This window comes from Leptopilina boulardi, unplaced genomic scaffold (assembly GCF_019393585.1).
Source record: "Leptopilina boulardi isolate dan_hultmark-lab unplaced genomic scaffold, ZJU_Lbou_2.1 LbouV2_229, whole genome shotgun sequence".
Classification (NCBI taxonomy): Eukaryota; Metazoa; Arthropoda; class Insecta; order Hymenoptera; family Figitidae; genus Leptopilina; species Leptopilina boulardi.
Window position 1 is genome coordinate 2,244,421 of NW_026137784.1, and position 12,330 is coordinate 2,256,750.

General features: G+C 22.1%; 1 protein-coding gene across 8 annotated transcripts in view; it reads left to right on the forward strand.

Moving 5' to 3' along the window:
• LOC127280108 (TLD domain-containing protein 2) overlaps positions 1-12,330 on the forward strand; it is a 140,743-nt gene that overhangs the window by 60,157 nt on the left and 68,256 nt on the right. For 3 of the 8 annotated variants that reach the window (XM_051302921.1, XM_051302924.1, XM_051302925.1), the window contains exon 1: positions 11,151-11,960. The exons of 3 other annotated variants lie outside the window; for them this stretch is intronic. In XM_051302921.1, coding sequence (XP_051158878.1) covers positions 11,296-11,960 — 665 coding nt within the window. In that variant the 5' untranslated portion in view covers positions 11,151-11,295. Of the gene's footprint in view, positions 1-11,150; positions 11,961-12,330 lie in introns of those variants that run through there. 2 more of the 8 variants (XM_051302926.1, XM_051302923.1) reach the window with 2 other exon arrangements.

The window sequence follows — 12,330 nt, forward strand, 5'->3', positions numbered from 1 at the left end:
GTATACATATATATATATATATTTCTCTAAGATTTTTTTTCTCCCATTTTGTATTTTTCGCCCTTTCTCCACGGAAGTTGACGTTTGTTAATCCACGTACACTCGCTTCGTCTATTTCCATTTAAATCGAGTTAAACTAGAATATATATATATATATATAGAGATTTAAGTCAAGATTCCAAACGAGTGGATGGGTAAACTCGGAGACGAGAACTCGACGAACAGGTTTATAGTTTAGTTGGTGTGCACTTAACATCCTTGCATCAAGTGCAAAAGATTTAAGATACATTTTAAACTTGTTTTCGATGTAAAATTACATTATGTTATCATTTTTAGGAGTGTATTAATTAATTAAATATCAATTTTTCATTAAATATTTAATAATTTATCTCTTTAAGTTAGTAATGATAATAATAATAATAATAATACAGGCCTCGGATTACACGAATTTTTCGACTTTTACCAACTTTTTTTTTTTTTTTTCAAAAATACGACTTTTTTCGACTTATTTTAATAAAATGCGACTTTTTCGACTTTTTAAAAAAAATTATTTTTACAAAAATTTTTTAAACAAAATACGTTTTTTTTTTAGAATACAATGCAAATCTTCTTTAGATTTTCTTTATTTCAATTATTTAACAAATTTTTAATTAAAATTCTTCACTAAATTATAATTATTTTTAATAATTTTCATTGAAATTCTTCACAAATTCAATTATCTTAAACTATATTTTTGAATGAAAATTTTTTATGAAATTTAATAATTGTTTATAATTAAAAAAAAAAAAAAAATTAGCAAATATAATTATCAAAAATGTTTAATTCAAAATCACTTGAAATTAAATTATTTGCAAAAATTTTAATTATTTTTAAGAATTTTTTATAATATTTTTCGAAAATTCAATTATCTGAAAGCATTTTGCAAATGAAAAAAATTTTAAAGTTCAATTTTTTGTGTAATTTCTAATAAACTTTTCAGTTATTTTCAAAAATTTCAATAGAAATTCAATTATTTTCAAAATTTTAAATTCAAAATCAGTTAAAATTCAATTATTTTCCAATATTTCGATTGTAATTACATTATTTTCAAAATTTTCAATTTAATATCAACTAAAATTCAATTATTTTCCAAAATTTCAATTCAATATCAATTGAAATTTTATTATTTTTAAAATTTTCAACTAAAATTCAATTATTTTCCAAAATTTCAATTCAATATCAATTGAAATTTAATTATTTTCAAAAATTTCAATTTAAAATTTTCTAAAATTTATTTATTTCTAAAAATTTCCATCTAAAATTTTGTGTAATTTCTAATTTCTAATAAATTTTTTAGTAACAGAAATCATCAAAAATTTTAAATTAAAAATCACTTGATAAATTATTTTTAGTTCTGTAAAATTTAATTATTGTCTGAAAATTATAACCAATTCTTTTGAAATTCAATCATTTCTAAAAATTTCAACTTTAACTCTTCCACAATTATTATTATTTAAAAAAAATTTTTTTTTAAAATCTATAAAACTTGAATTATTTTGACCATTAAAACTAAAAAAAAACTGTGACAAAATTTTTAATTCGAATAAATTGCTAAAATCAGACTTCAAAAAATGATAAAAATGTAACTTCAAGAATTTTTTTGGAAATTTGTTCTACTTAAATGAAATTTTTGAAAATTTGCCATACAATTAGTTCAATTGTGAAATATTGTAAATAAATTTTCTTGATAATATTTTTATAGAATTATTCTCATTACTGAATTAATAAAATGAATTTAATATCTAATAACATTAGTTATTTAAAGTAAAATATTCATTAACCAATTAAATTTTGTTAAAATAATAAAAATCGACTTTTTTTGGAATATAAATCGACTTTTTTTTGTGTCTTAAAGTCGATCCGAGACCTGATAATAATTAATAAATAATTAATTAATTAATATTATTAATTGTTAATTAAATATAATTAATGTTTAATTAAAAAAAAATTAAATTATAGTAAATTATTATAAATTATTAAATTATTTTCAAATTAAATCTTAAATCTCATGAAGTGCACTCACAGAAAATTAAAAGGCATTAAAATAAGCTGCAACGCTTATTATTTTAATCCAATTTTGCTTATTTTAATCCATTTTGGTATTAAAATAAGAAAAATTGGATTAAAATAATAAGCGTTGCAGCTTATTTTAATGCCTTTTAATTTTCTGTGCTCAGAGCCAACTAACTCATTTATTTGTTGCAAATATATTTTAATTTATTTAAATAAAAAAATTATTTGAGCCAAAGAAATATTTCTTTATGACAAATAAAATTTTTATTTACGCCAAATAAAATAAATTAATATAGGCTCTGTAAAACAAATATATACGTTTATTTGACTCAAATATATTTTATTTAGTTCAAATAAATCATTTTTCTATGGGTGTGATAGAAAAAAAAAATTTTGAATAATATATATGTACTATTATCAAATAAATATTTAACTGTAACAAATAATTAATATTTGACTTAAGGTATTTATTTTTTAATACAAAAATTATTTATTCGAATACAGTTTATTTGATTCAAAAAATTATTTGGTCCAGATAAAAATTATTTGATGCAAATTCCTAAAGTATAGATATGTATATTTATTTGAGCCAAGTAATCGATTATTTGGACGAGATAAATTTTTTTTCCGTTTAAGAAATAAATTTTAGCTCCAAAAAATAGGTTTTATTAAAAAATTATAATGAAAGTCTATTATATTTAAAGCAGATATCTTTTAAAAAAATTTAGTTTTTTTCCGACAGTTTTCTTTCTCAAATATATGGAAGGACAAAACAATACATGACATTATTTACATATTAAATCTGGAACATATTTCTGATAAATTTTTTTTTTCTATTTATTTATTTCTAGTTTTTATTTTATATATATATTTTTTTTTTTGCAAATAAAATATCGATATTTCCTTTTGCCATTGAACGACCTACATTTTGTAACGCGAGGCAAGCATCCGTTGAACAAAAACGATCCCGTGGTCTTGCAGCCGCATTGCCTCGTTTGCATTCCTTTATTGTCTTCGCTATTATATGCGCGAATATTGTTTTATTGTTTTTACCCCCTCCCCTCTCTTTCATATACGCGTATGTTTTTTTTTTTTTATATATATTTTCGTGTATAATTATTGTTTTGTATCATCGCAGTATAGTGTTGGAATTATTATTATTATTATTTTTTTTTTTTTTATTGAAATATTAAAAAGAAAGGAAAAAAAAGAGGGGAAAAACCCTAAATGATGTTTTTTAACGAGAGACGTACGTGACAATTTGTCAATTTGTAGACGACCAATTAGAGTATTTGTCCGGACAAAAATACAGTGGCTCTCTTAATTCAATTTTACTGTGGCAAATTCGTCTCGTATGTCTCTTTTTTTTTACTCCTCAATTTTTCGATCTACTTTAAAAAAATCATTGCAACGTTAGAAATTTATAGAAAAAAAATTATTCAATTTTTTCCTAAGGGTAATTTTAAATTATTTATTTTATTAATTCATTATTAATTATTATTTATTTATTTATTATTTATTTTTATTATTTATTTTATATATATATATATATATATATACACTGAAAGAAAAATTTATTTAAAAATTATTTGGTTCAAATAAATATTTATTTGATAATAGGTCAAGTAATCGAGTATTTCAATCAAATAAATTTTTTTTTTTCAGTGTAAATTATAAAATAATTTAGCTGAAAATATAATTATATGTAACTTTTGTCCGAATGTAAAATTAAAAATAAAAAAGAAATAATCAAATTCTAAAGTCTTTAAGCTTTGAATATTATTGTAATTAATTTTTTAATTAATTTAATAAATTTTTAATTAATTTAATAAATTTTTAAATAATAATTAGAAAATAAAATTTAAAAATTCATTTCATTATAATGAAGATATAAAAATATATGTCTTGTTTCTTTATATATGTTCCAATGCTAAAAAAAAAAATAAATAAATAAAAAATTGAGAGAAGGGCCCAGTCAGGGATTCTCGCGAGGGATTATAAAGAAAGCCTTGCTCGTCAAGGTCCATTCGCAAATCTTGATTTAAAGCTGACTATATATATATATATATATATACACATATATTAATCGGTCAAGTGCAATTTTCATTATATAAAATTAATTAAACCGAGCAAATAAACATCAAAAATTTTTAAGAAAAAAAAAAAATAATCATAAATTAAATAAACACTTTAAAAACATTATTTTAATGTTCACTCACAATTTTATTATAACAAATTTATTAAGGTTAAAAACCTTTAGTTTGTTAATTAAATTCCGCAAGGTCAATATTTTAATTCAATTAAAATTCACACATAAAATAAAAATTAATGTATTATTGTTTTATCAACACATTACTACAAGGAAAAATATACATTATAGTTTTGGTGGTGTATAAAAAAAAGAAGAAATTTATGAAAAGGTAGAAGAAAAAGAAATGAATATAAAGGTGAAAGAAATTTATTTTACCATATAATATATATTAGTCATTGTAAATAGAAATATGAATTACTCTTTCACAATTTATATATAAATTGACGAACCTATATGTTTTATTAGTGAGTCATTAATGAAGGAGTAGAAAAAATTTTTTTTTTTTTTTTTTTTTTTCTTTATCAATAAAATTGTTTGTGTGCACCTATCTTTTAAATTAACTTGTCGGATATCTATTTTCTTTTTTATGAATAATGATCAATGACTAATATATTTCTGACCAATAATAAATTCAAAGTACCAATTTTAATAATAATAATTTTAATAACAAATAATCAATTTTTTAGATTGTTTAAAAAATATGATATTTCTAATAATAATAATAATAATAATAATAATTATTATTATTATTATTATTATTATTATTAGTAATAATTATTAATAATAATTATTAATAAAAAATAATAAATTTTTTAGATTAATATATATAAAAATATATAATATTTTTAATAATATTTTCTTTATGAAAAATTTTTAAAAATATAAATAATAATGTTTTAAAATTTGGATTTTTTTTTTTTTTGAATTAATTGCAAAGGTATAGTAATGTCAATTATTGTTCTGAATAATACACATATATAAATATATGAAATAATCGTCAAGGATATTAAATTAGACACTATTTTCAAGGAGAATGTGACAATCAGTTTAATTATCAGTTTAACCCACTTTAGTGACCACTTAAAATGTCCATACTTTATTTTTTAATGTCAGTAACTTCATAATATGTCGTTTTTAAATTATTTCAAAAAAGAAAAAAGAAATGCAAATAAAACTGTATATTATTAAATTAAAACATTATTGCTCTCTATATAATAATATAAGAATAATATTAATTATTTTAATCTCATTAAATTTAATTAAAAAAAAGAAAAATTAAATTTTAAAAATAATAATAATTAAAGGATTCTTTTTTTCTGTGATTTAGGAAAAAAATTAATGTAATTCTAAAAAAATTGATAATCATTTTCATTCAATTAGGTACTTTAAAAATTATTATTCATTTGAAATTAAATTAATAATTATAATAAAAAAATTACTATTACTATTTTTAGATAATTAATTATTATTATTATTTATTATTATTATTATTATTATTTATTATTATTATTATTATTATTATTATTATTATTATTATTATTATTATTATTATTATTATTATTATTATTATTATTATTATTATTATTTGTAATTTGTTAATTATTAAATTATAACTATAATTATATTAAATTATTAAATAAATTATAAATTATTAGGTAAAATCGTGAGCGGACATGAAAATAAATTAATGGTAATAATTATATTATTATTATAAATAAATAATATTAATTATACCTAATTATTAATATTAATTATTAATATTAGTTATTAATAATACAAATATTTAATATTTTTTAATTTATTATTATTTATCGTTCATTTTTTTTTGCACGCATGGGGGATCGAACCCCGGTCCTTCGAGGCGAAGAACAAGTAAATTACCACGCAGCCACGAAGACTATAATTTATTATCTATATTATTTCGCAGATTTCTCCTTATTTTTTAGCAATTAGATTTTTTTTAGATTCTTTTACCAATTAAATTATTTATAATTTAAAGTCTAAAAAAGTTAATTGCCTATTTATGAATATTAATTAATTTGTTTTTTTATTTTTTTTTATTCGATTTGATTTGACAAAATTCTTTCTGAAAATGATATAATTCAAAAAAATTAATTTGTTTTTTTTTTTTTTTTTTATTCGATTTGACAAAATTCTTTCTGAAAATGATATAATTCAAAATTGTAACATGAAATTTATTTTTTCGTTTTCTAAATGAAAATATATAAAAATTTTTTTTTTTTCGCAATTATTTCAATATTAAAAATTGAAGGTGAAAAAGTGTTAATAATCAATATATATTATTTTATATTGAAATAGATTGAATTCTTTTGAAATTTTTTTGTTTACAAATTTAAAACTATTTTAGTTAGGAAAAAATTTGACCCATTTATTTTTTCCGTATAAATATTTTTTAACCTCGAACATTGTCAAAAAAATTAACAAATTTTTTCTATAATAATGATGAATGATGTGTATTTGTCGTATTTTTGAGAGAAAAGAAAAAAAGAAAAAAAAATAGAAAAAAAGGAGAAAAAAAAATTATCCCTAATTTGACAATAGAAGAGAGAGAGAGAGACAGAGACAAAAATACTATTCGTTTGGCAACATTGTAAATACCATTTCACAAATTCAACGAACCTATATAGTTTCCTCAAGCTATAATGAGTGGGAGTGCGAGTATATATATATATATATATATAGATATACACATATTATAGTGTATCGTCCGCACGTGAAAGAGAGAGGAGAGACTCTCTTTTAAAACATGAGTAAAAAAGATCACGATATCACGAGAGTGTGAGAGAGCGACTCGAAGCAAAGAGACTGTCTCTCTATACGTTCTCACTGTATAAATACAAGCGGCCTCGCTCGCTGCTTCTTAGTTCTGTAGTATTTCATGCTCGAAACGAAACGACGATTTTACGTTTTTTTTTTTGTTGTCCCTTCCCCTTTTTTTTAATCATTTAAAAAAAAACAAATACTTTCCAAAATTCGGTTTTTTTTGTGTAAAAAAAAAAAAGAAAATTACTCCAAAATTTTTTTTTTTAAACCTTCAACTTGAACCGCGGTAAATCGCGTGTGCGTGTTTATATATGTGAGTGTTTTTTTTTTATTAGTGTGCAATTCGGAAAGTGTACATCTCAACGCTTTTTTTTTTTTTTTTGCCTAGCGCGACTTCACCGATGTCGCCAACTCAGTGCATTTCACATTCGCCGATTGCGAGGTCGATCGGCGGTGAAAATATCATTATAAATAATCGGTGAAAATTCCTCTAGTAAAATTAAAAAAAAAAACTCAAATTTGTGAATTTTACAAAAAAAAATTTTGTGAAAAAGGAAGAAAGGGGGAAAAAAATTAGTGAACAATTTTGAAATAGTGAAGAAATAATGATTTTTTAAATCCCAGTGAAGTTTTTGTTATTTGTGAAAGAAGGAAAAAAAATAATAATTAGTGAAGCAAATAAAATTTTTTTTTTGAAATTTTGCAAATGTGAAAAAGTATTGAAAATCAATAGAAAGTATTGAACGATAGAGGAGAAAAAAAAGGGAAATTAACGCATACAAGAGGAAAAGAAAAAAAAATTGCAAGACAATTCGGAAATTATTTTAAACATAATAATTCTAATACCGAAAAGTATTGAAAAATATTCAAGTTTATTATAAAAACAGATGAATCTCAAAACTAAAAATATTTGCGAAAAAATATTTAAAACAAATATTAAAAAAAAAATATTTTAAAAATATTTTAAAAATATTTTAAAATTATATTTAAAAAAATATTTTTAAAAAACTCAAAAAATAGGAGAATAAAAGGATTAATTTAACTAAAGAATTAATTTACAATTAGAGATAAAAAAAAAATACCGGAAGTTTAAAATGGAGGAAATGATAAAAAATCATTAAAAAGAGTTATATCGGAAGTAAAGACAATTCGAAAGGAAAGAGATCAACATTGAGGTCAATAAATTGGATTATCCAAACGGGATTAAAGATTACTTCGATTGCAATTGAGCAGGTGGTTGAAAAGTCGCAGGTTGTTTGATAAAAGGCGAGTGTTTTATATATATATATATATTAATGATCTTTGTGTTAGTGATCGAATAAACCAAGTTCCGTGTCTCTTTAAAACACACGTGCTTTTATCGGTAATATTTTTTTTTTTTTTATATCTTACACAAATTAATTGCACACATGAGGATATATTATCATTATTTCTCGTATATAGAAAAAAAAATAAAATAGAAATTCTTTTTTTAAAAAAAGTGCCAAAAATCGGGAATATAAAGTTCCGTTTTTCGCTCTTGAAAAAAAAAAAAAAAAATTCTCTAAGATTCTTTAACGCTGTTTGTTGGATTAACATGAAGTGAAAAGGCGGTCGTGCTGAGGCGGCTGCTGCTTTCACCATATATAACACTGATTATCCGAGACATTTAAAAGTTTTTTTTTTTTAAGGTGTTTTTCTATATATATAGCAAAAAAAAATACAGGATTTAAAAATAGAAACAAATATATAAACAAAATTGAAATAATATTAAAGTTTAAATAATTGTATTATTTGGTAATTTTTTGAATTTTAAATTTTGCAAAATTTTTAAATTTTAATAGAAATAATTTATGCGCAATATAACTAATTAATTTTGTTTGTTTTTTTTGTCAATTTTATCGTTTTTTAAACAAATATAATCTTATAAACGTGAACGTGACATTTAAAAAAAAAAAACAAATGCAAAACGTATAAATTTTGTTTCTTCTTTTTTTTTTTTTTAATCAAAACATGTACAATTAAACTTTAATTGTATCTTATTTCTTTAAAAAAAGAAAAAGAATGAATAATTTTTGAAAATAATTTTAAATAGATTATAAATCAAATATTATTTTAAATAAAAGAAAACTGCTATTTCTGTACTAAAAATAAAGTAAATTTTTTTTTTTTTTATATAACAAATTTCACTTTAGTTTGAAGCAAATAAACTTGACGTAATGCAGAAAATAATATTGAAGATTACGTTACTTTTATTATTTTCAATTTCTTTCAATTATTCATATTATTATTCAATATTTAATTTGATTAAAAAATAATTCTTTTTTCATTGATTATAAAAGTTTTTGAATTTTTTATTGTTTGTATTTGATCCGAATAGTGAAATTTTCAAATTTGCACTGAATTTTTATTTGTACGAATTTATTGTAATTCTTATAAGGATACGATTTTTTTTTTTTTTTTTTACTGAATAAACATTTCGGTGTGAATTTTCAAAATTATCAGAAATTAAATAAAAATTTGTGTTTAAAATTCAGTGAATTTTTTGGTATTTAAAAATTCGGCTCAGTCAAAAATTCAAATTCGTGCAAACAAAAGATTTTGTAAATTATGAAAATTGTGGTATTTTAAAATTCGGCTCAGTCCAAAAAGACAAATTCGTGCAAATAAAAATTCGGTCAATTGAAAATTTTGGTGTTTAAAAATTCGGCTCAGTCTTAAAAAAGTTCGATTTTTGCAAACAAAAAATTCGGCCAATTGAAAATTATTGTATTTAAAGATTCGGCTTAGTCCAAAATAAAAATTCGGTCAATTGAAAATTTTGATGTTTAAAAATTCGGCTCAGCCTTAAAAAAGTTCGATTTTTGCAAATAAAAAGTTCGGCTAATTGAAAATTTTAGTGTTTAAAAATTCGGCTCAGTCTAAAAAAAAATCCGATTTTTGCAAACAAAAAATTCGGCCAATTGAAAATTATTATATTTAAAGATTCGGCTCAGTCCAAAAAGACAAATTCGTTCAAATAAAAAATCGGTCAACTGAAAATTTTGATGTTTAAAAATTCGGCTCAGCCTTAAAAAAGTTCGATTTTTGTAAATAAAAAATTCGGCTAATTGAAAATTTTGGTGTTTAAAAATTCGGCTTAGTCTAAAAAAAAATTCCGATTTGTGTAAACAAAAAATTTGGCCAATTGAAAATTATTGTATTTAAAGATTCGGCTTAGTCCAAAATAAGAAGTCTTGCAAATAAAAATTCGGTCAATTGAAAATTTTGATGTTTAAAAATTCAGTTCAGTCTTAAAAAAGTCCGATTTGTGCAAATAAAAAATTCGGCTGATTGAAAATTTTGGTGTTTAAAAATTCGGCTCAGTTTAAAAAAAAAATCCGATTTGTGCAAACAAAAAATTCGGCCAATTGAAAATTATTGTATTTAAAGATTCGGCTTAGACCAAAATAAAAATTCTTGCAAATAAAAATTCGGTCAATTGAAAATTTTGATGTTTAAAAATTCGGCTAATTGAAAATTTTTGTGTTTAAAAATTCGGCTTAGGCAAAAAAAAATCCGATTTGTGCAAACAAAAAATTCGGCCAATTGAAAATTATTGTATTTAAAGATTCGGCTTAGACCAAAATAAAAATTCTTGCAAATAAAAATTCGGTCAATTGAAAATTTTGATGTTTAAAAATTCGGCTAATTGAAAATTTTTGTGTTTAAAAATTCGGCTTAGTCTAAAACAAAATCCGATTTGTGCAAACAAAAAATTCGGCCAATTGAAAATTATTATATTTAAAAATTCGGCTCAGTCTTAAAAAAGTCCGATTTTTGCAAATAAAAAGTTCGGCTAATTGAAAATTTTGGTGTTTAAAAATTCGGCTTAGTCTCAAAAAAAATTCCGATTTGTGTAAACAAAAAATTCGGCCAATTGAAAATTATTATATTTAAAGATTCGGCTCAGTCCAAATTAAAAATTCGTGCAAATAAAAATTCGGTCAATTGAAAATTGTATTTAAAAATTCGACTAAACCAAAGAGTCGAACTTTAAAAATTTCAAACTAATCAAGTTAATATATATTTGTTTCTAAAACCTTTTGATAATAATCTAAAATATTTGTCACCCATCTGAAGGTTTAAAAATTATTTTTATTTTTCTTCTTCTTTTTTTTTTTTTTTTTTGGGTCTGAAAAAAGCAATTTTCTCTGAAACTCAGTTGAAAGCCGCTCTAAAATTGAAATCTGATTTCCCTCAGAATAATATGCGACACAAGCCGTAGAATTTAAAAAGGCGAACGAAGTGAAGGAGGAGTGGGAGGATTCTCTCAGCGTGAATCTACCTACGTCAATTCTTTGAGGAAGGTACACATCCCTCCGATAGAATTTATTTGAGATCGTATTATGGAAAGCAGGATGTACATCAGTGACGATAGGAATAATACAACTTGCCAAAAAGTTGGCAAGTTTGCATCAACAAATTCAATACCATCATTGGTTGAAAGTTGTCCATCAATTGACAATGATAAAATGAATAAGGAATCACCAATTGTTATTATGAGAAATAATAAAACAACAACAGCAGCAGCAGCAACAACAACAACACGTCGACATAGTGTTTTTGATGATTTAAAAGCAAAACGCGATAGTCTTTTTCAACGTGCAAGACGAAGTAGTATATTTGAGGATAAGGAAAATTCACATGAAAAGGAGAAAAAATCAAAGGATAAAGATAAGGATAAATTAAAGGATAAACGAAGAAGTAGCGAGGGTGCAAGACGTGGTTCAGTATTTTATGTATCGCAGGATCTTCTTGAGGAAAATCGTGATATTAATCTTGTGGAGGAGGACGATGATCAAAAGGCAATTGATCATCATAATCATAATAATGAAATTAAAAAAGAAAGAAGGAAATCGTGGCATCCACTTGCTAAACATCCCAAGGTTGATCGCAAAAGGAGAAAGGGCACCACGAGTGGACCGTCTGATGTTGGTAGCACTGAAGGCCTTCATACGAGACAAAAGAGACCATCTTGGTGGAATATCTTTGTACCTGATTCTGTTGTGAGGTAAAAACAAAAAAAAAAAAAAATTCATTTCTTTTTCTATCTCTCATTGACATTATACACACATATTCCTGATGATTAGGATATTTTTCAGACAATTTAATTATTATCATAGTGAGATGGTACTTTTGTGTGCTATCAAAAAATTATAGTATAACCATAATTTTATGCTATAGATATAATCATAATTTTGATTAAAATATTTTTAATTGATTTTTAATAAACCATGTTTGGTAAACTTTGATTATAATTAACCATCATATTTTCTTTTTGTTGAATATGTTAAAACTCACATTAGATGTAATTAACTATTGATATAATTGACCATGGTTAATTAACTAAGTATAACTATGGTTAATTAATTAGTCAAATT